Source organism: Oryzias latipes, chromosome 22 (assembly GCF_002234675.1).
Source record: "Oryzias latipes chromosome 22, ASM223467v1".
Taxonomy (NCBI): Eukaryota; Metazoa; Chordata; class Actinopteri; order Beloniformes; family Adrianichthyidae; genus Oryzias; species Oryzias latipes.
In genome coordinates this window covers 21,600,289-21,623,855 of record NC_019880.2, presented here as the reverse complement: position 1 = coordinate 21,623,855, position 23,567 = coordinate 21,600,289, and the positions used below count along the sequence as shown (strand labels likewise).

Here is a 23,567-nt window from a genome sequence, read left to right as displayed (position 1 = left end):
AACGATGTAAACCGCAGACAGAAAAAGAGAATAGTCTGTCATGGAATGCTTGAAAAGGTTTGGAGCTGAGGTTTCCGTGGGACCCCTGAAGGCAGCATCCCAGAGGACCTGGGATGACTTCTCACAGCTTTGTTTATCCGTTTGAGGTTTCAGTGAAACAAAACGAGGCATCAAAAGGTCACATTTTGGAAACTCCAAACTCCCACAGTGAAACAGAATCACGATTATCTCATATTTTCAGTCTTGTTTGTAATGATTCCTGCTGCTGTTTTTACTCATCTGGCTGCTCAGAGAGCAAACAGAACTGTGGTTCCCCTCCCGGTTTTCGGTTCTGGTGCCAGCAGATTCCTGCTGATCCAGCTCAGCAGCTTCAGAAACCAGCAACAGGCCGACGGGCACAGATCACACAGACGCCACTTCATACAATCAGCAGATACTTTATAGAGATTATCTTTTTTTTTTTGCATTTTACAATTCATGGACATGCATCCTTTCATCCTAAAACACTGAAAAACACACTAATGATAAAACAGATCACATCCTAAAATCAGATGAATAAATGAAAAGCAAATGATTTTTATAGTATTTACATTTTTTTTAAAATTTTAATTCAACTCTAAAATGAAGTTTAATGAATGAAAAGGAGGATGAAGAGGGTGCTCTGCAGCACCAAGCCTCAAACAGAAGATGAAGTCAACTTCAAGCTTAAATATTGGGTAGTTTTCTGCTGAAAGCTCACACCCTTCATTCCCACTGGTGATCAGTAAAAGCCATTCAAAACTGCTAAGACTATTCCATTAGTCAAACATGGAAGAAAAGCAAAAAGGAAACAATAAATTAAACAATCTCTGGCTGTGAAATGGGATTTCTTCGGGTTTTCAAACCAAACGTGATGGTTTTTACCTTTCTGCAGACGGTCAGAGGAGGAGCTGCTCCTTCTGGACCGCTGCCGTCAGCCTGATTGTCACCGTGAGAACAGAACGTGTGCAGGTTGGCAAACCCGCTCGGCGTCACGGGTTCAAACCCAGAGAAATGAGAAGGAAGACCTTGAGAAGCGCATTTTTTCGCACTGAAGAAGATTAAGGCACACCAGACGACGCAGCAGCGCCTGCTGTTCTGGGCACGACGGTGGAGCCCGGTTCCGGAGCGCGTCACGGACCCGAGCGGGTCACGGCCGGGACCGAACCCTCCAAGAGTTTGGCATCCGAGACACAAGGCCAAATGAAGGGAAGGTTGTGTGTTTGTAAACGGTAAGAGCAGGCGCCATTCCACGCCTGTGATGCTCCAAAAATGAAATGCACTGATGAAAACAATCGAATCAACCGCGCTCAGTCTCTCTTCATACCAAACGGTGGGGGAGGAGCCGAAAGCCACGCCCCCGTCTCTCCTGGTCAAACACTCTCCACACGCTTCTCTCATTCATTTACTGGGTGTGGCGCCCTCCTTCTTTCCTGCTTTGCCGTCGGCCTTCTTCCTGTTGGCGGGCGGCGCGGCGGCCTTTTTCTGCGCGCTGTCGTTGGGCGTGGTCTGTGGCGCGGCGGAAGCGGGCTGAGGCGGCGTGATGGAGGATTTGTTGGCCTGCGCTGCCTTTGAGGTAGTGTTGGAAGGATGTCGCCGGCGCCTTCCGTCCTCCCCGGCCGAGGGGCGCCTCCTCCTGCCCCCCTCGTCCCCCATCGGCGGCTGAAAGCACAGAAACGTTTAGGTCCAAAGCACACGGAACCGAGTCCACAAACTGGATTCTCCAGTGATGTGCTGTCATTCAGCCGCTCTCACCTCCACCCTGAAGTCCTCCAGGTTTCTGAACTTGCAGAGATGCTCCTGCAGTTTTGGGTCGATGGGCTGGTTCTTCATCTTTGAATATTTCAGGAAGGCCCAGAACTTCTCCAGCCCGTACAGCTGACCTGCAGAGTTCAGAAACCCACATTTCATCTGGGTGGACATTCCTGTGGTTTGAACATCAGAGGCTGATTCTCATCTGAAAACAGAAAGGATGTTTGGGGCAGTCCTGCAGGACGGGTCGTGTCAGAACCTCTGTCAGCGACACAAAAGCTTTCCGATTTCTCTGAAAAGCAGAAATTATTCGGCCTCAGTCTGTGAGCGAGACGCACGTCTGTCTTCACATAAGCGGCGTGGCAGACCGCAGATTTCAGTCGCTGTGACATCTTTACGGCCTTCAGTCAACCAGGTTACCGCGGAAACGGCTGAATCTTCATTACACAAGCCTACCTGACAGGTTAAGTCTAGTAGTCCTTCCATCAGGTCCCAACAAGTCCATAAAGACTGTGGGAAACAGTGAGTTTTTTTCACAACGCTGACTCTGTGAAACAGCTCCAAATCCCAAAAAAAACAAATCCAAACCTAAAAAAGCTATTAAAAAATTCAAACTAAAAACTAGAAGCTGTGTTCCCAGAAGAAAACGCGGGTTGAATGCTGTACTGCTGAATGAAAATGACACTTAAAAGGTAAAATTGGCAAAAAATGAATACAGAAATGATCAAAGTTGAACATAAATAAACTGAAAACCGCTTTATATAAAAAAAGGTATGTTTTTGAAAAATGCCAGAGCCAGCCGGGTATCGAACCAGCGAGCTTCTGCACCGAGGATTCCCCGTGTATTTCAATGGAGGCAGAAATCCCGGAAAAGTTCAAGGATTTGAAGGACCAAAAGTCATAGCTGGAAAAAGCTGAAAGAGCCGAACATTTGAATAGTTGAAATAACTGAAACATTGTAGGAAGAGTTAAGCGCCAAAAAATTATACTAGAACAAAGAAAGAGAAACAGGAAAACCATGGTTGAAGGATTTTTATTCCATGGTCCGGGTGAATACTCGATTCTGATTGGCTGCTGGGTGTGCATTAAAACCTGATAACCGCATAGTGAAAAAAGAAGTTCCGGTCACCTAGCTTGAATGGTATGTATCACTGCGCCGGCTTTTTTAAAACAACCTTTTGCTTCATCATCTGGACAAAAACAAGCGGTTAGAGGTGAACTTTCTCTCTGAACTGATGCTTTATTCACCGTCCTTTCGCGTTGGACGGTTCAGGCTTCCACGGCGTGCGTTAAAAAGTAATAACGCACACTTCGTCGGCCATTAACCCTTACATAGCATTCATCCAATGAATAAATAACTAAATTCAAACTAAAAATAAATGAATAATTTAATCTAAACTCCCCAAAACTCCCTGTTCACTTAAGAATTGATTTCAAATCCTCCCATCAAGGCCATGCATCACCTCCCTCCTCCCTCCTCCTCTCACTGCCCTCCTGTTTCTCTGCTCCTCATCTCCGGACCTCCCAAACATCTGGATTCACTTCCTGTCTTTAAGTCAGAACTCGTCTGCTTAGAGCTGCTTTTCCTGTAAAATAGTTCTCATTATTTCAGTGTGAATTTTTCCAGTGAATGCTTTGGTGTTTTGAAATCCACCTTTTCAATGAAATGAATTCCTATCCTCAGAGTTCATCCCACAGACAGCTGCTCTGTTTGCTTTGTCTGCAGATGCTTTGTGCAGACGCTGCAGACATGCATGGTTTTTTTTTCTGCTTAAACATGTTTGAAACCTGCCCTGAAACTCCCTTCCAGCTGACTTTTCACAGAAACGAGACAAACTAAATTCCTTCCAAACCAAAAACAGCTCAGTCCTTTTTTATCTGAGACCTTTCTACATCTGATCACAAAAAAAAAGCAGGCAGAAAAGTCTGATAAGTTGATTTTCTTCTGTTAAAGGATCAGTTCTGACGGGTGACGGGACTTTCCTGCTGAAGAAGCTTCTGAACTTCTGGGAAAACTGTCCAGAAACAGAAACCAGCTCCTGACTTCAGGTGTTCTTCCAGGAAAGCTCAAAGGTTTTTAGGAAACAATCTGATATTCAAGTAGAAACGTCTTCCTAATGGCATCGGACTGAGATTTCCATCTAGCAACTGCTTCTGCTTCCACTCTGGTGTCTTCAACCCAAACCAGTTTGTAGTCCGGTCAGCCCTGAAGAGACGGAGGTTTTTACAACACGCCTCATGTTAGGGAGATGCTGCTGACAGGAAATGCATCCCTGGAAACACGACAACTTCCTGCTCTGCTCTCTGAAAACCTCCCACCTGAAACCTGGAATGGAGATGTTTCTCCTCACGCCTGAAGACCAGGCTCAGTGCTTCTGTGACCCCTAAAGCAGTCTGAGCCTACGGGGGACACGCCCTTCATGACGTTGGGGGTTTATCCGTGGCGCTCACTGACAGGAAGTCACCGTCCTCAGAGGCCGAGCTCGGCTGCCCTTTCTGCTCCTCCTTACCTTTCTCAAAGTCTTTCAGGGTCTCCTCCTGAAAGTCCTTGAAGAGATCCAACCGGAACCTCTTCTCCAAACCGTAGCTGTAGTATCGAAACAGACACTCCAGTCCATACCTGCAGGCAGTAAGCGCAGCATGAGAAACATCTGCACGCCGGGAGACACGCCCAGATGAAACCTGGAGCACGGTCGCAAAACTCAGCAGATCCTCAGCTGGATTGGATGTGGCGTTTTTAATTAGAGCGGTGCGTTCAAACCTCTGCAGGGCGTCCCGGCGGTGTTCACGCCAAAGACTGACTTCATGCTTCTGACAGCAGAACCGAACCAACCGGTCCACCGCTGTCTGGACTTGAACTGACATTGCACGGTTCCCGTGCGCTCGGCTGTTTGCATAAAACATTTCGGTCTCACATCAAACATATTTGGATTTAATGCAAAGTGGCTTTAAAACACGAACTCATGCATGAGTTTGAAGAGAAGCTGTCTGGAGCTGCATGCCCCACAACCCCCCCATACAGCCCAGATGCGATTAGCTGCTGTTTTGGAAAAGTTCTGGTTCAGGAGTGACTGAACACCAGACTAGAGAAAGCTGCCTAGAGAAGCTGACTACAGAAAACGCAGACGCAACGGAAAGAACCAAACGTGTTTCAGTCTGAAACGGTTTCTGCAACATCCACTCATGTGCAGAACCTTCCCACTGAGGAGGTCTGGACTCGGCTCAGAGTTCAGAGTTCAGATTTCAGAGAGGGACTTGTGGATCTGCGGGAGAGTTCAAGAAGAAAGACGGAGACACGCTGTTCTGCGATAAAAGAGCCACCTCTGTTTTCTAACACCAGTCAAACACGGAGGTGGAAGTAGGATGGTGTGGGGCTGCTTTGCAGCTTCAGAACATGCATGACCGAACCCTGAAGTCTGAAACTTGTAAAGAAAAACGCGCAGCTCAAGAGCACTGGGGGTTTGTAATCGGTTCTCCTTTTTTTTTTTTAAAGGGGCGGGGCCTAAACGCTGTCTGATGATGTGAATCGCCCGACGTGCGGGTCAGAGGGTTACACAGACGCCTGCGTTCATATATCCAGCAGGTTTCACGTCATAGACCCCCCCCAGCGTCATGTCGCGTCTCCTCACCTGTAGTTTTCTTTGGCGTCTTCCACCGCAAACTGTCTGAACTCCTCGTACATCTTCCGGTTGAAGTTGTCCCTGAGGAAGAAGGACCAGAACCTGAAGAGAGTGTTCATCTCCTGAGACTGGCCGATGCCCAACCGTTTCCTCTCTGGGGGGGGGGGGTTGAGAAAGCAAAAACTTCAGCATGTGAAGAACCGCCACACGTGTGTCTGAGTTCCCGTCGGTCTGCGTACCGTTCAGGCACCTCCGGCGGTACTTGTGGTAGCCCTGCTGGGTGAAGCCGTTGTCCCTCAGCATCTCGTGGGACGGGTGCCAGAACTTGGGCAGGGACTGGGGGGTGCAGCCGTAGCTTCCCGACAGCGGCGCGCCGTCCGATGGAGACGCGTTGGAGCTGCTGTGGGGTGGAGGTCAAAACACAACCCGAGTTAGCAGAGCTGCTCAGCGGCCAATCAGAGGGGAGCTACGGCGGCAGGAAGAAGAACTCTGGGGTTTAACTACAGAACCATAAAAAACATGTTCACGACCATAAGGCGCATTTAAAAGTCTTACATTTTCTCCAAAATGTACGGAGAGCCTCATAGTGTAAAGAGGACGTAGGAGAGGACAGCATGAGATGCGTGACAGAAGACACCCCCCCAAATAGCACTGAAGTGCAGGTAATTCGTGTACCTTAAACTGCAAGCTATCACACTTGGAGGCACATAGCGGAAGCAACCGTCCGCTAAGTGCGTTCATTTCTAACGATGCACAGGTTTGTTTTAGTAAGGAGCTTCATGGCAGGTTGGTTAGAAAACACTGACGGGCCCTCGAGGCCTGGAGTTTGAGACCTGTGCTCCAAAAGAACTGAGACTGGTTCTTTGGCTTAACCCGCTTTGGAGACTCTGAGGGCCTGAATGAGGGGGGAGCCTTTAATTTAGTTTTATTGTTTATTGCTTTTATCAATATGTTTACTTTTTCATTCTCTTTTTTATTTTCATTCATACATTCCTTTTCTACCGTTTTTGTCCCTTTCAGGGTCACGGGGTTGCCGGAGTCTATCCCAGCCACTTGTGGGCGAAGGCAGGGGGCACCCTGGACAGGCCGCCAGTCTGTCGCAGGGTAGAATGTCCACAATCACACATTCACACCTTGGGACAATTTAGGTTAACCAATTAACCAATGAAATTAACCAATGAAGCACGTTTTTGGATGGTGGGAGGAAGCCGGAGTCCCCATTGATGTTCTGTTTCAGGTCCCCCAGCCGGGACTTGAACCGGGGCCTTTTTGCTTTAAGGCAAGAGCGCTAACCACCTTAACCCCTTTTTTATTTTTCCAGTGCTTCCTGGGACCTCCCCCTCTGGGTCAGATGCTGTTCAGCCACTGCGGCTCTGGATGGGGACCTGCATCAGTGCTTAGCTGTGGTGGAGCGGTCCCCGCCTGTGATGCTGCATTTGGCTGGTCGTGCTCAGCCTATTTCTTATTTCTCAATTCTCATCGTCTTTCCCCATCAATTAGGGGGTGGGAGATGTGTAAGAAGTGGGGGGTTGTGTAGGTACGGGGACGGGGGCCCTATTTGTATTTGTATTTATTTTTTGTGCTCGTTTATTTTAATCTTCATGCTTGTTTTTATATAATTTATTTTGTTTTGTTTTAATGTAAAGCACTTTGTGTTATTCTTTTGTATGAAAAGTGCTTTATAAATAAAGTTTGATTGATTGAACCTCTGGAGAGAAGATCTTCTTCAGAGGACAGAGCGGGGACGGTTGGACACGTGTCGGCTTGCATGGCCTCTTGACGATGGCGGTTGCCCGGCTGTTCATTTGAGACACAGCAGATGAGGACTTTGATGGAGTTTTGGATGCTGATCGATGACTGGAAACATAAAAATCAATCCTAGCCAACTCCGTTTTGCTCCCGCTGCCTTCTTTGAAGCACACACTAGCGTGCATGATTTACCGGTATGTGTTAACGTTCCCGGTGCGCCTTATGTACGTGTCAAATACAGAAAAATCACCTTTACCTGAAACTGCGCCCTATGGTCGTGAAAATACGCTACATTTATGTTTGGATTAGAAAATAGATGTTTGGACTGGATCTTCATCCAAAGCCCTTTGTGGAACGGAACCTCCTTCCTCGTTGTGTTTTTATCCGTTTGAAATGAAAAGCTTATAAATAAATGTAAAGCAACATTTCTCTGCAGTAGAAGTGGGGATTCAGACATTTCTAATAGCATGAAAGGGTCAGACCTGATGGACGCCGAGCGCGGTCGATGTTCACGGGAATCCATCACCCAGCCGATGTGGGCCTCGTGGGGGGGGTTGGCGCTGTGGCGAGTCTTCTTCTTCCTGGGCGTCTGGAACGCACGGGCGCGGTTGGACGGTTAGGAACACAACAGTGAAGCGTTTGCAGATGTCGGGGCATAAATCACACCACAGACTGGGATTCCAGCTGGCGCTGCGGCACAGAACGTCGAGCGCCCTGCAGAACCGCGCAGACCAGAGGAGATCCCACACTAGACCCGCTGCATCGAGTCCCCCACAAAAACTAAAAAAAGCTCCTTGTTGTTACACGGAGCTCTAAAAAACGACGTCACCAATGCTGCTCCATCTCAGACTTTCTGCGGAAACGCTCACAGCATCAGCAGGACGCCAATCCATCCCATCATGCTCTTCTACAAACCCCGCCTCACCTGCTTATCCAGGCTGCTGCTCTCCTTCATCACGGGGTAGAAGCGGGGAGTCTTGTTGGGGTCTTGGCGTCCGGGGGTGCGGGGGGTTCTGGGGGTGCGGGGCTGGTGAGAGCTGGGCGACTCGGGCACCGAGGCGGGAAGAGAACGCGCCAGTTCTGCTCCGCTGTCAACTGGAAGCACGACAGTTTTAGAACAAGGTCCCGATCGTGCAGAGGGTTTCAGAGGGAAAAAAACGCTTTTTTGTCTTTTAAACAACACGGAAATTAAGCAAAATGTTATAAATAACGTAGCAATAAATAACTACTCAGCTATGTGTTGGTGAATGTGATACAATTGTCATTTTTTATGTAAACAGACTGAGTTTCCTGTTGAATCTAGATAATCCCATTTTAAACACAGACTTCCTACAACTTTCATCTCCAGAATGCTGACATCATTAAGATTTCTTGTTTTTCATGGTTTAGTCCAGTAGTTCAGTGGTAGTTCTGGTTGTGCTCTAATCTGTCGGTCATGTCAATCATCCATGGCGGTCTTCATTCCTGTTCATCTTCAGAAGTGTTTAGTTAATAAATCTTTACGTTTCTGCCTCTAAGCCCAGTTTCCTGCATTTTGGCTCCTGAATGAAAACGAATGATGCAGATTTTAAAGAAGGCAAATCTAATCAGAAAACGTTAAAGACATAAGTTTAGTGTCAGACTTGAACTCAGGAAGCTATGAACCCCCCATAAATGCTGTTCATTTATTTTGAAAATCCACCCGGTGTTTTATTTTGTACTTCCTGTCCCTGCAGCATCTGCTCTATTGGACTGATTTGCCGTTCAGACGTCTTGATAAAATAAAAGGTGACTCCTTGACTAATATGGAGTGTTTTTCTGAAATATACATGTGTTAATGTGTGTTTGTGTGTGTCTGTGTGTCTGTGAGCAGCAGTCATCTTCCTGCAGAACAGCGCAGACAGCTGCAGGCTGCAGCACACTTGCTGCACACATTCACCTGGCATGGGAAGGGGCGGGGCTTCCTGGCTCGAGTCCTCAGGCACTTTGGGTGTGAGCGTGTCAAACTCATCCTGGCTGATGATGTTCAGCTTCTTGAAGTTCTCCACGTCCTGCTGGAGACAGAAACGCGCAGAAGATTCAGAGGAGAACAACCGACCACAGCTGAAAACGCAGCAGCGCCACCACGTCTGTCCGTCTGGCGAGGACCAAAGGAATCAAATTTTTTTCCCTCCGTTTCTTTAGAGCTTCATCTGTGAGCAGAGCAGAGACGACGCTGTTTGCAGTGATAACACGCCTTCGTCACGCTGCCGGCTGGTGGGACACGCCGCAGCTGTGCGCCGCACTTTACACCGTACACGTCAGCCATGGAGGGAGCGCTACATGCAGGCGACCTTGGGGTGTGTGTGTGTGTGTGTGTGTGTGTGTTCAGGCGAGGATTTTCCCGTGTGTGGTCGTTTGGCCCACAACCTTTGACCCAGCCGTTTTCCCTCAACACCAACAAAGCTTCTCCTTTTGGCTCCGCTGTACTTTGGAGGTTAAAATAAGACATTTTTAAAGCATAATTTAACGAGCAGAACAATACGTGACGTAGTTCTGGATAAACGGTGAATATTTTGTACTTCCTGCACGAATCATCCACCAGAGAAAACCAGGATCTGCATCCACCACAATACAAAAGGGGTCTAAAAAGAATTCATTTCTTTAATATAAAAAATAAAAAGAGTAGGAAGCTGTGTTTGTGAGGAAAAGGATGAAAATCCTAAACTGTCAATCATGTGAAGGTGCTGGAAAGACAAAGGTTAGGATGTCCGGACCAGGTTTCTTTTGAATAATCTGCAGATACTGAATCCCGATCCGATACTTTTGTAAAATATCTTTTAAAAAAATTTAATAAACAGATCCAGGTTTTCCTTATTATTTAACGCTTAAACTATTTCTGTGAAGTAGCTTCAATAATCAAGTCAAAGCAGAAAAAAAGGTTAACTAATAATTACTATAAATGGGTGATATTCAGTAGTTTGGTGACTATTGATTCTTTTTGATCAGACGTGTTCATTTCTCCGTTAATCAGAACTTTCTTTTTAAATGGTTCCAGCATAAATTTGGTGATGAATTTTATAGACTAGCTCATATCAAAGTCATCATTTGTTTTGGTTGTTTTTGAGCGATTATAGATCTATGTCTTTCATCACTTTTCACAGAGTTTGCAATTTGCAGACGGTCCCTGGGCAGCCATCATTCTCATTTACACAAAATAAACAGCTACAACACAAAAACCTGGTCTTTTTGTTGTTGTTTGCGTCAAGACAAACCATTAGAGACACCCGCTGTCAGTTTAAAAGGTCTGAAACCTCGTGATCAGATCAGAACATCCCTTGTAAACGCTGCTTTCAAACACGTGAGAGTCCGACAAATCCTCGTCAGGTGACGTTTGAGGAAAAGTCCTCCTTAAAATCCCACGGGTTCCTTCACTGTCTACATCAAACACGGTACGGTGTTTGTGTCAACTCCCCGCTTCCTGTCCAACTATCCTAAGTTGGACAGGTCTTTGTATGAATGTATAACTGCTGATTGTGTTGTTTTGTGCATTATCCTGCCGTTTCAAATCAAAATCTGCTGACACACAAAACCAAACCAGCCAAAACTCCAGTCAAGGACAAAAGCGCTGCTTCATTTTCATGCTGTGGCCTGTTAAACCAGGACCGCCCCCTCAAAGCGGCGCTCCTCTGATTCCCTCTGCGTTACGCTGGAGCGTGAGAGTCGACCTGCTGCTGGGCGCTAAAGGTCAGCAGATAACCTTCAGTTCTCATTAGAGGACCTCTGTCTGACGCTTGGCCTCCGCTCGCTCACGCGTCCTGCAGCTGATCCAGCTGAGAACAAGAACCTCAACAAGCTGTGGGCGTCTCTGACGGCGTCAGGACGCTCACGTGGTCATCGGAGGCCAGAAAACATTTGAGCCAGACTCATATGCACGACTCTGACCTGACAGAAAGATTTTCGTTTGCGGCAAAAGAAACATCTGCGGAGCAGCATCGGTGAGGACAGCTTCAGGGAGGAGGACCCGGATGCAGACAAGATGGCGCCTGACATCCTCAGCCGGAAGAGGAAAATTATTCAACTTATCCCGACCCAAAGCTGTTCAGAACTGTAGATAAACTTGTATTGAAGCCTAAAACAGGAAACACCCCAACTGTCAGGGTCACTGGGTAAAATCAAGGTTTTTTTGAGCAATACGGGAGAACCTCGGGACCCCCGGTTCTGGTCCAGACTTTCGGTGCTGGAAGTTGATGTCTGCACCCAGGTCCTTCGCTGGAGAGTGACCCACCAACCGGGAAGAGGCCGAATCCTTTTTCTTTTCCGGTTCTGGGTCATGGGACGGACACGTAAACGTTGATTTGACGATCATCTAGCGACCTAAAAGCTGATTATCTTCCTTCCAACCTTTCAAAACAGTCTTTGATTTAATGTAAATGATCCTCTCTGTATGAATGTCTTCCTGCTGCTTGTGTTGTTTTGTGCATTATTCTTGCTTTGATTGCTTGAAATAAACCATTTCAAATCAAATCAAAAACTGCACTAAGAGTGAAGGTTTGCTGGTCTGCAGTTCGTCTGCCTTTAGGGCCGTGTCACACAGCCACTACATACATGTTGTGCATGTTGATCGGATGGAAATGGGTCATACGTGAAAATGTACGTACAGACGTGAAAGTTTCACAGATGAATCAGGAATGAACCACCTTAAAGACCACAGAAGTACTAACAAACCACAGAAAGAACGCGTAGATCCACATAGAACATGAACTGTGCGTGATTATGGTGCTGAATGACGTAGACCACGCATGTATCATGAAAGACTGGCGTTTCATACTTAGAAAATGCATAAATCGTACGTAGCGGCTGCGTGACACGGCCTTCGGCAGCAGATTTTCCTGCCTGTGTTGCCGTCTGCGTCTCTCCAGTCCCTGTTGGCGTTGAACCGTCGGCACTGCACTGCATCTTTTTGACTGTTTTTAGAAGGGGCGGCGTGGTGGGGGAGGAGCCTAAACGATCTAAACGTATGGAAACCGTCACCTCACCTTGAAGCCCTCAGGGGGCTCCTCTCCCTTCCACAGGTCCTGCTCATAGTAGTAGAGGCCGTCGTTGATGGCTTTGGCGAGGTCCGCTGTGATCCTGGCCCGGGACTCATGGTTGCCGGTTCGGTCGCCGGCGGGGTGCTTCCGGACGTAGGGGGGAGTCTGGGTGACGATCAGGATCTTGTTGACGTCCTGGTCGTCCAGCTCGTAGTCGGAGTCCTCGTCCGACCAGTCCGTGAAGCGGTTCTTCCTGGGAGCCATCTGCTCCATTTCCTCGTCGAACATGAAGTCCAGCTCCTCCTGGTCGGGCACCGTCTGCGGCGGCGCCTGCGGGATGGGGGGAGGAGCCTTCCCGCCCCCCTGAACGACAAAGCAGACACAGAATGTGAGGCGGGAAGCACAGAAGACACGCGAGAGCTCCAAGCTCCCTGAACCGCCACAGACCGCGCATAAAGAGAGGAGAGGAAGAGGATGAGCGAGAGGAAGAAGTACTCAACTGCAGAGATGAGGCACTCTGGTTGGAGCAGTGAGGAGGGAGGAGGAGGAGGAGGAGGGGAGCCAGCAGCACATGCATGCTCCTCTGCATGCTGCTGGCCATGAGGAGGAGAGGATGAGCAGGAGGAGGACAGAAAGTCAACGACTCAGAGGAAAAGGAGCAAAGAGGCACTGATGAAGAGGATGAAACCCCTCCACTCTGCATGCCATGGAGGAGGGGGCGGAGCTCGGCCTAAACTTCGGGTCACATGACTACCTTTGCTTTCCCAGAAGGCTGTCGGTGGCGTTTCTCCACCTGGATCCAGGCGTCCGGGTCGGCCGTGAGGGCAGCGAGGGAGTCCTCTACGGCGGGGAGCGGCTCCTGGCGGGGCGAGCCGGACTCCGCCGAGTCCCGAGGCGCCTCCGGACGCAGAGGAGTTTCCTGCACAGGCGACGAGGCTGCAACACAAACACATCCGTGTTCTCAGACCCCTACGAACACAGCTTCACGCTTCCATCAGAGGTCAGAGGGCGCCTCCTGCTCTCATTAGAAGCACAGGCAAGACTCATTGAAAAGATGCGGGCCTGACATCACCATCTGATCCAAGATCTGATTCAAGATCCAAAGTGGTTCCGGTAAATATTCACTGACTGCAGAATCAAAACTCCCAAATCAATCCACCAAACTGAACAAAAACTCACAAGTAGACAAAATCTGACCCAAAAAAATAGATTCATCTCGATCTGCCTTTGTGAGGAAAGGCCACCTGGGTTTGGAATGAACCTCCCTGACAGGGACGGAGTTCAGCTTTCAGAGTCCAGCTCCTGGTTCTAGTGAGACGAGCGGCGGCGTCAGTCAGGCGCTTGTTGTTGTTGGATGTTTTTCTGTGGGGCGTGAGCAGCATTTTTCTGTGACGCGGCGCCGTGAGGGGAAGCAGCTTCTATGTTCAGATAGCAGCTATGAAGCCATGGAGGAGAATCGGACTGTTCTCCTGAATTCTAGAGTTTTCTTTTTCCCGTCAAGAATAATTGAAAAGAATACCATAATTGTTTCCTTAGACTAACACAGGACAGCAAGTCATCAAACGGAGTCACAGCGAGGCGGAAGTACGGCTGGAAGCTCGCCGTACCGGGAGTCTCTGAACGATGTCATGAACACAGACATGGAGACGGGATCAGCGAGGCTTTTGCAGAACTCTTCAGAATAAATGAACCTGATCTCTGAACATCATCCATGAATAATACAGGCCATGCCACCATGAGGCTGAAAGGATTTTGCGGGTGGCTCCTCCCACACGTGTCAGGCCAGTTTAAGAAGACATTTGGTGAGAAGGCAGCAGAACCGCTGACGGCAGGGAAACCCGTTTCTGTCGGTGCTGCGAGAGTCTGACTGACCGGAGCGGGCGGAGGCGAGGCTCTGTCGAGGAACGAACTCCGGACAGTTGAGGAGCTGGGAGAAGTCGGTGTGCGGAGAACCCACGAGGGGCGGGGCGGGGATGGGCCAACGCTCGGGCTCCTTTTTGCAGCGGATTTTGTCATCCAGCAGCTCCACCTCTGAGCTGCTCTTCACCGCCTGGAGGGAAAAACACGTCACTGGGAGGAAGCTGGAGCTGAGGAGAGGCGGACGGGCGAGGCCACGTTACCTCCATGATGAGGCTGATGTCCGTGGTCAGGGCCTGAACTCTGTGGAAGCTGGCGATGAGGGAGATGGGCAGGAAACCCTGCGCGTCCATCTTCCTGCGCAGGAAGAAGTCTCGCTCCAGGTTGTGAATGCTGAAGTAGTACTCGCTGGAAGAGGACAACAACACATTTGGAGATTAGATCAGGGACAATTCTGTCAATCTGACGGGAAACCTTCACCACAAGATGCCGACCGGCACTGAACAGACGAGCACGGATTTCCCTCCTTAAAGCCTCAGAGATCGAGTCGTCTTACTTCCTAGTAGGAAAATAAGCTGCAAAAATAACTTGTTTCATTAAAAATATCATTTTTTAGAGTGCCAAAGGTCATATATGATCTTATACATGTATGGATACGGTTTCCTCTGAAAGGCTAAAGAACAGCAGGATTTAGACCCGTTAGAGCAGGGGTCGGGAACCTATGGCTCTTTTGATGGTCACATCTGGCTCGCGGACAAATCTTTAATCATAAAATCTTTTTTTCATTAGACCAGTCCTTCTCGAGTGCAGTGTGTGAGTGTGTGTTTGGCTCCACGTCTGCATGTGAGCAGTCTTTCTGACATCTAAAGAACATTCAGACCTACGATCACGTTTAACGGATGGAAGTCTCAACGCCTGCATGAAGCTGAAACTCACCACGTATCACCCGGACTAGACCCTGATGATAAGCAAAACCACCAGAGTCACATTAATGCTAAGAAATACTCATCATTTATTAGCAACAGCATAACTTTGTTATTAAAAAGAATCCACAGACTTATTGTCCTTTAAAAGTGTTCAAATTACATCAAATGCACACATTCACTTGTATGTTTAGTTTTAAACATATTGTGGCAGACTGAGTTTAACTGGGCAGCTGTTGGAAGCGTTATAAATTCCGGAATTCATTGAACATATCATGCAGAGATAATGATTGGCCATCAGTTCTGTCGCTCAGCCTGTCGTTGGGGAGTTTGGACCAATGGGGTTCAGCTACGGGCCGAATAAGGGAAATGGGAGGGCGGGAGCCGTGGAATAAAAAGTTGGAAGAAGCTGTCGTCTCGGCGGGAGAGATTGAGGAGTAGCAGAACTTATTGTACGGCGTTTGCTGCGGTCTGCAGTAACCAGAATAAAGAACCTTAAAAGAGGTTAAGTCTCCGTGCCTCAGTGTGGAAAAGGGACGCTACATTATTGTATGGCTCTTTGGAAATTACATTTCAAAATATGTGGCGTTTATGGCTCTCTCAGCCAAAAAGGTTCCCGACCCCTGCGTTAGACCCTCAGCTAAGAAAACAGACGCAGACTGAACCCTAAAGCTCATCACAATAAAAGAAGAAGCTCCAGATCCACACGGCTCCTGCTTTCCCGCCTGTCACTCCAAGTCCCTGCAGCAGCGTGCACGCATGCCCATGCACTCACGCCCGTGCACTCACGCACACCCGCAGGCGGCGAGGAGCTGTTGTTTCCTGTGGAGTTAACGCCGGCTGAGCGGGCAGCCTGAAAGACCCCCCCCCCTTACAGGGTCTTCTCTGTCCTCCTCTTCCTCCCTGCTTTGTGTTTTGCGTTTTAGCAGTGCCAGCGCAGCCCTGCATGTGATTCATTGCATGTCCCCTCAGAAGCAGGCTAAATTTAGGAGCCCCCCCCCCACACACACACACCAGAGTCTGATCTTTAATCAGGCCGAGCTCTAAAGGAAGCAGAGGCACAGCGCCCCCTGCAGGCCAGACTCGGATCATCCTCACTCTGTAGGGGAGGGGGGAAGCTCTGACACCCCCAGCGTGACCCGCCGAGCTCCTGCTCAGCTTTCACACCCCACTGACCTCCTGAGCTGCTCCAGAGGAGCAAAGCCACCTCCGACCCCGCGGGTCAAACTTGTGCGTTTGGTAACGTGCTGCTCTACCGGCCGACGGTTAGGACCAAAGCATGGCAGGAAAAGTGCCGAGTCACGGTTAGGAGCACAGCTACCCGTCATTATTTGGTCACAAATGAAGGAGAATCTCATCCCGACAAACCGCTTCTAAGGAAAAACCTACATTTGCCGTTTGATGTACTCCTTCAGGAGCTTCTCGTCCACCGTGTACATCTGGACCTTGCTGCCGTCGTCGTAGTAGTAAACCATGTTGTTGGAGCCGAACTCTGCTGGGACCTGGGCGGAGCCATCCGAGGACGGGGCATCCGTGAAGGTCAGCGAGTATTCGTACCGACCTGCAGAGGGAGGGGGCCGGAGGAGACGTCAGGCCGGAGGGAGGAGGCGGCCCCTCCATGCTCACCTACAGGCATGTACCTCACAAAAAAAGGCCAACACAGCAAAAGTCAAACGTTCACCTCGTCCACGCCCTCGTCCTCGCCCGCGGCCTTTGCCCCGGCCTCGCAGTCCTCCTCGAACGCCGCCGCCTTCACCCCGGGTGCTGCCCGCGTCGTCGCTGTGGTCCCGCGGCTCGGCTCTCCAACCTGAAGATGAAGATCATCTTTAGCGGAGGACTCGTCCCTCCATCCGAGTGTGCGGCTGCTTAGTCGGAGGAAATCCGAACTCCAAACGGAGCAGCGTCTTAATCTGGAAAGGGTTTTCGGCGTGAAGCCATGCTGGAGGACGGCGCCGTCGGCACAGACGGCCGGCGAGCAAACAACAAACCGTATCAGGGCAAACAGCAAAGCCAGCGAGCCAAGAAGAGGAGGGGCGGCGGCGAGCACTTACTCAGGCTGCCATCATGCGCTGTGGAGTTCCTGAGCGTTCGATTGGATGACGCAGGGTCGGGCGCGTCGACGGCGGTCTCAGAGTGCGCCGGCCCCCCCCTGGGCGTCTTGTCAGCGTCTTCCCGGGAGCCTTCGTCCAGCGGCAGACAAACCCACTTACGTTTGTGACCTGGTCGTGATCCGGAGACAAAGCTTTGGTCCAAAAACATCAAACATCCCAGCTTCAATAAAGTTCTTTCAAAAGAGTGCGGTGCGGGCGCCTTGAGTGGCTGCAAGGATGACAGGAAAGCCCCCGGAACGTCGTCCTGAACAGTTTCTACCTCCACGTGTCTACAAACTCCTGCGATTAACACGGACGTTAGCCGCCACAGGCCTGGCTCTGTGGACGCTCTGGAGGGGAGGTCAATTCTGCAAATAGCGCGGGCTGGATGGAAGCGTTGGAGCATGCGCCGCATCAGCAAAAAAATAATAATAATAAAAATCACCCACTGCTTCTGCACGCCCACCGAGGAGACCGGTTAGTAAAGTGAGGAGCCAAAAGGCGCGTCGCCACATTCAGGCGGGTTCTGAGGAGGGTCTGCCGCCTCAGACGCCAGCGACAATCATGCAGCCGCCTCCATGCGTCCAGAAGAAGGAAAGAAGTTCTCCTCACCCTCACCTCCTCTCTTCTTCGGGCTGCTGCTCCTGGCGTCCTGTCCCGCCTTGGACTCCTGGTCTTTGGACCGCTCCCCGGGCCGGGCCTCCTGGTTCTCCTTGCTCTCGCATCCGTCATGGCTGCTCTCGGATTTCCGCTCACGCCGCCGGTCCTTTTCCCTGCGGGGGGGCGGCTTCTTCCCGTTGTTGCTGGGGACGCTCTGCTGCTGCTCAAAGGACACGAAGAAGTGACAGATTTGGACTCTTCATCGTGGTCGTCACACGACCACAGCTCCCACTTTGATGATCGTGTTCATTGGAGTTATTAGACAATAGAAACACATTTTTCTGCATAACTGAGCCAAAAACAAGAATCTCATAGATTTCCAAGTATCTGAATACTCGGATACTCGCAGTCTGCTTCAGTACAGATATTTGCGACGACAAGACCAAAATCACACTTGAGGTCATGTCAGTAAAGCTCTAAAATCTCAGAATAATGTTGGACTTGAAGTCCATAAACTAAAAAAAACCAGAATGTTAAATAGACTTCAAAGTAAAATGTTGGTGAAGGTTCTGATTTTCAAAGTAAAACTACCAAGTATGTTTGTGAAGGAAAAAAGGAGTCCAGTTCTGAAAAAGCAGTTTTACTTTAAATATGGTCGACCGTATGAATAAACCATACAATGAATATAAATGTGAGCATATCATGAGAATCTTGAGATCCCTGAAGATGAAAACAGGTCAGTTCATGAAACATGTCTGTTGTCAGACCTGAAAACTGTCTGGTAATCACAGACGATGGAAGGAACACGGGTGAATGCTGGGATTTTCACTCCAAAGAAGTTTCATTTGTTCTCCAAGTAGAGACTAACGTCTGACTGCAGGTCTCCACACTAAGCTTCAAGCATGGTGGCGGGGGTGTTATGGTTGTTTTTTTTTATCTCATTCCTGAGATTTTCAGTTAATTTCTGACATAATCTAATTCGCAAAAAGCTCCATCTTTGGATTCTTCCTCAGGATATTCAGTTTTTAGACTCTTTTCTACTTTTAGGTTCTATTGTCCCGAACGCTGTGGTACCGCAAAGTTTTGACTGTTACACTGACGACCGACCCAACGGGTTCCTTTCCCGTCTTCAGATCCAAGGTCGGGTTAAAGGTCATCCGGCCCGGCAGCGTCATACCTCTTTGGCCAGCTCTCCAGGTGTGGGCCAGTTCGTGATGTCGCTGAAGTCACCGGACTGTGGAAAAACGAGAAGAAAAAAAAAACGGGATCAGGAAGTTCTGGATGGAGCCAACAGAGAGGGAGAGAGAACACCGCCTCCACGCTTTCCACAGGAAGGAGGAGATGACCCGTGACCATCTGCTTCATCTACCGGCTTTTCCTCCAACACCCAAGTCTGCAGAACAGCTACACTGAGAACCAAAGTTCTCTGATCACCGTCTCCAACCTCCATCTGTCCCACAGTTTCAACCAGGAAGTTCTTCTGCAGAACCTTTTCCAACACCTGATGAAGACGAAGGACGGTAGAGCCCTTCTCCGATCCTCTCCTGACCAAAATCATCTGAGGCTGAGCGCAGATCGCCTGAAGGTTTGCCGCGAGAGGAAGGCGTGAGGAACGGGTGAGGAACGCGGGACAAATGCAGGAACAACGCAAGGGACTAGTGAAGAGCGTCTGAGAGTCAATAGTGTGAAGAATACGTCAGGAACGTACAGAGTGCGTGACGCAGGTGTTCGTGACGCAGGTGTCCGGAGAACGCTCAGATCCAATCTTTACAGGAGCTTTTTCAGTTTGTGTTCCTCCAAACGTCTCGGTGTGACGTCGTGTCGCAGAGTGGAACAGGCTCCAGGAAAACTTCCATTATTATCAGAACCCACCTACAGAACCCGGATGTTTCCGTTTGAACGGTTTACTTTGATCTTAGGATCAAACAGACACTTCCTTCCTTCTGAACGTTATTTTCACGGTTCCTCTCTGACAAACCCCTGAGGAACGGCGGTGGAAAAGCAGCAGCTGTGAACAGATGTTGGCTTCCCAAAGTGCATAGCAGCACACAGGTTTCCATGACGACCGTTATCAGGACTTTGGAACATGTTTGGTTTTCAGCCAGAGACGTTCTGTTGAAAAACACCTCCTCTCCACCTGGAATGACTGACGTTTTGTGATGTTCTAGGCGCTTGTGGGGTTCTAGGCATTTGTGTGGTTCTAGAACTTTTTGAGGCTCTAGGCGCTTGTGGGGTTCTAAGCGTTTGTGGGGTTCTAAGCGTTTGTGTGGTTCTAGGCGCTTTGTGGGGATCTAGGCTTTTATGCCCCCCCCATGGTATGTTTGTGGACGTTGAGGACAGGAACCCAGGAGAACATGGAGGTCAGAGGGTGAAGGAGCATTACCTTACTGGTCTTCCTCACTCTGGGCTGTCTGGCTCGAACCACCTTCAGAGCGTTTTGCTGATCTGCAGAGACACCAGTGACACGTGAGAATGACAGCTTCACACGGGGGGGGGGGCATCCCAGCGCAGGAGGGTCTCTCAGCGCCCCCCCCCCCGCCTGGGAACGTGCATGGACCCAACCAGCCTAATGTTCTCCCCCCTCAGCCGGCAGCGGTTTGTGGCTGCGCCTCTGCAGGGTGGGAGGGGCCGCAGCAAGCTAGCGGTTCCTATCACTCAGCAGAGGACGGCTGCACTGATAAGGCCTCCGACTGCAGGGGGGTCTGCGCGTGCAGCCAGGGGTGGAGGTGGGGGGTATCGTACAGTAACCCTGTAAAACGATGCCCACGCCGGAGTCCAGCGCTTCAAATATAGAACCTGCTGCTGCTGCTCCCACACTTCTGACAGGGGGGTGGGGGGGAACTTTAGAACAGAAACTGCCTGTCAAAAGTGTTCTGATCAGCTGATCAATCTGCAGACATCAAACCCGCTCTAGAACGAGACTGGAACCAGAGCAGAACTACTTCCTGTTCTGGTTACAGAGCAGGAGCGCCGCTTCCATCCAAGCTCCCTAAAGAAAAGGTTCCTTAATGAAGGTTCCAGCTCAGACGAGGAGAACAACGACGTTCCTGGGTGTGTTGTTCTGCAGAGCGGGGAACCTTTGACCGGCCGCCTGCAGCTTCTACGTCACAGCTGGTTTCAAACCGCAGTTTTTCCTCTTGATGCAAAAACGCATCAAACCAGTACAGCTCTAAAACTGAGCAAAACCATGAGATTTTCCCCCAAAGCTGGAAATAGATTCAGGAGTCCAGCGGTTTAAATCTAGTTTACATCTGGGTTTGACATAGCTTAGATCTGGTTTGAAACTGGTTTAGATCAGATCCTGGTTCCGTCAGGCCAGCTGTCAGGGTTCACATCTGCATGAAGGATTTCTCAGACACTCCTGCTGCTTTGAAGATCTTTTAACGTGATCTGGTTCCGAACTGAACCGGTTTCGGTTCCAGCTCCTGTTCAGACACCAGAACCTCCTGTAGGTTCTGGATCAGACCCTGTACCGGCTCCTCTGACCCTGTACAGTAACTCCTAAGCAGGCCGTCAGCGCCTCCTGCCTCCCCAGGTGACAGGAGGAGCAGGCTGGGGGAGGACCTGCAGGCAGCCAGGCCATTGGACACGCGTGCGTGAGCGCGCGCCGAGCAGCTAGCTCGCCGTCCTGCCTGCCTTATCCCGGGCTTCGGACCCGCGGCGCTCGTCGGACACGGTTCCGAGCTCAGGCGCGGCTTCCCGGGTCGGTGTCCGGAGCGACCGGTGGTCGCGCGGGATCCGCGGGCCCGGTCGCCGCTGTCGGCTACAGGTAGCCGTTTGTCAGCGACACGTGCTTCTGAGGAGCGACCGACCGTTGCTCCCCCCGCCTTCCCTCCTGACTGACAGTTTATGCACTTTAACATTAAAACCCCAACGCGTGCCCCCGTAGAGTGTCCTCGAGGGGCAGCTGTCACAGGGCTCAGACCCCCCCAACCCCCAGCCCCGCGCTGTGCCCCAGCGGGCTTCACCTTTCTCCTGCGAGCCAGGGCTCGTGCTGCCGGGGACTGACACCCGCCCCGTGGTCCTCTTCGTCCACGGGTTGACTTTCGGTGGCGGAGCTTCGACAACTTTCGTCTTGACGGTCTCGGCGGCGGACTCGGCGCCGCTCCGTTCGTTCTCCTTATCGTTCTCCTTGCTCCTCTTGTCCGCCGGACTCCCCTCGCCTAGTCTGTGGGCATCTCCTCCTCCAAGCGTCGCCCCCGGCGCGTTCTGCCCCTCCGGGTCTCCGGGCGGCGGAGCCCCCTCCCGGTTATTTGGGTTCTCCTGCACCCCCACGCCGGAGCAGGCGGCTGTCAAACCCGAGTCAACCTGACCACGCTCGACCTCGGCGGACATCCTGCTAGTTCCCTGACCGCCCGCGGTGTCCGATCCAGTGTGGAGCTCCGCTCCTCGCGTTCTGGTCCCAGAGAAACGAGGGGAGAAACTCGGGGAGCGACCACCTCCACAACTCGAGGTAAACAGAATCTGGGCTGGACCTCCCCAGCCAGCTAGCCAAGTAGCTCCTGTTGCTAACTGTTAGCTAGCAAGGGAGCATGCAGGAGGCAGCGACCCCGACTAAAGGCGGTTTACCGTCACGATTCTCCCGTTCATTTCAGCAAAGAGTTACTTCAGGGAAAGCACAACGCCGCCGGTAACGCCAAACACGCGGAGCGGGCTCTCCCGGGACTTTCAGCAACTTAAAAACATGAAGCAAACTACAGCAGCGACCTCCTCCACGCTCGCTTCAACTCCACGCTTCAAGCAGGAGCTCGTCTGCCCCCATGCCGTAAACACAGAGTCTGCCGCCCCCAGCGGCAGCGCCGGGTACTGCACGCAGCACGCTTCACCTACAGGTGCAAGTCTGCTCCTTTAGCGGACGCAGGGGGTCTTCCATGGGGGGTTCCAACTTTGTCCCATGGGAGGGGGGGGGTCGAGCTTTCCTCCATGGGGGGCTCCAGCTTTCTTTCGTGGGGGGTTCCACATCTCTTCCATGGGGGTTTCAATGTATCTTCCATGAAAGAGATGTGGAGCCCCCCATGGAAGAAAGTTGGAAACCAGCTTTCTTCCATGGGGGTTACATCTTTCTTTGTCGGCGGGGTTCCACGTCTCTTCGATGGGGGGGGGGCCCAGCTCTCTTTCAGCTTTCTTCAATTTGGGGGGGGGTCCAGCTTTCTTTTGTGGGGGGTTCCAGCGCTCTTCCATAGGGAGTTTCAGCTTTCTTTTTTGGGGGTTACAGCTCTCTCCCATGGGGGCCTCCAGCTTTCTTTCATGGGGTGTTCCACGCCTATTCCATGGGAGGGGGGTCCAGCTTTCTTTCGTGGGGGTTCCAGCTTTCTCTAATAGGGGGTTCAACATCTCTTGGGGGTTTTAAAGTTTCTTCCATGGGGGGGGGGGGGGGGTTCCCAGCCCTTTTCCATGGGGGGTTCCAACTTTCTTCCATGGGGGTTCCACATCTCTTCCCTGGGGGGGTCTCAGGTCTCTTCCTAGGGGGTACTAGGTTTCTTATATAGGCGGTTCCAGCTGTCTTCAATGGGAGGCTTCAGTTTTCTTTTGTGGGGGGTCCAAGGTCTCTTACATGGGTGATCTAGCTCTCTTTTCATGGGGGGTTCCAGGTCTCTTCTATGTGGGTTCTAGCTTTCTTCCTTTGCGGGGGTTCCTGCTTCCTTCCATGGGGGGGGGGGGGGGGGGGGGGGGGGTTCCAGCTATCTTCCATGAGAGGGTTCCATCTTTCTTCCATTGGGGGGGGGGTCCATCTTTCTTCCATTGGGGGGGTTCCATCTTTCTTCCATTTAAGCTGGAATGACAAGGAAGACAACAGAGCCATAACCTTCATCATTCATGTCTTAGCGTGTGACAAAGAAACAGAGAAGCTGTTTGAAAAGGTCAACACACTCCTGGAAATCTAGACAATAAGACAAATCCCAACAACAGAACAAAAGTTCTGCAGAAGTTCTGAGTTACAGTTGAGGTTCTCTGAAGTTGTGCTGA

At 50.6% G+C, this 23,567-nt stretch overlaps 2 protein-coding genes across 8 annotated transcripts in view; one reads left to right on the top strand and one right to left on the bottom strand.

Annotated features, from left to right (window-relative positions):
* Positions 1–417: 417 nt before the first annotated feature.
* Positions 418–21,962, bottom strand: LOC101164766 (la-related protein 1B). Of its 6 annotated transcripts, none has more exons than XM_023951750.1 (20): positions 21,569–21,962; positions 19,984–20,045; positions 18,778–18,834; positions 17,613–17,820; positions 16,962–17,129; positions 16,592–16,717; positions 16,300–16,471; positions 14,251–14,395; positions 14,003–14,180; positions 12,885–13,066; positions 12,631–12,720; positions 12,137–12,493; positions 9,058–9,172; positions 8,065–8,234; positions 7,622–7,728; positions 5,630–5,790; positions 5,400–5,544; positions 4,281–4,390; positions 1,774–1,901; positions 418–1,680 (listed from the first exon to the last, which is right to left on the bottom strand). In XM_023951750.1, the coding sequence occupies exons 1-20, from the start codon at positions 21,933–21,935 to the stop codon at positions 1,420–1,422; spliced, it is 3,309 nt and encodes a 1,102-aa protein (XP_023807518.1). In that variant the 5' UTR covers positions 21,936–21,962; the 3' UTR covers positions 418–1,419. The 6 variants fall into 6 exon arrangements, with proteins under 6 accessions (XP_023807518.1, XP_023807519.1, XP_023807520.1 ...); XM_023951751.1 differs by having other exon boundaries at positions 9,058–9,169; XM_023951752.1 differs by having other exon boundaries at positions 17,619–17,820.
* Positions 21,956–23,567, top strand: part of LOC105356975 (dr1-associated corepressor) — a 6,669-nt gene continuing 5,057 nt past the window's right edge. For both annotated transcript variants that reach the window (XR_002872628.1, XM_023951756.1), the window contains exon 1: positions 21,956–22,053. The gene's annotated coding sequence lies outside the window, so the exon portion shown is untranslated. The remainder of the gene's footprint in view (positions 22,054–23,567) is intronic.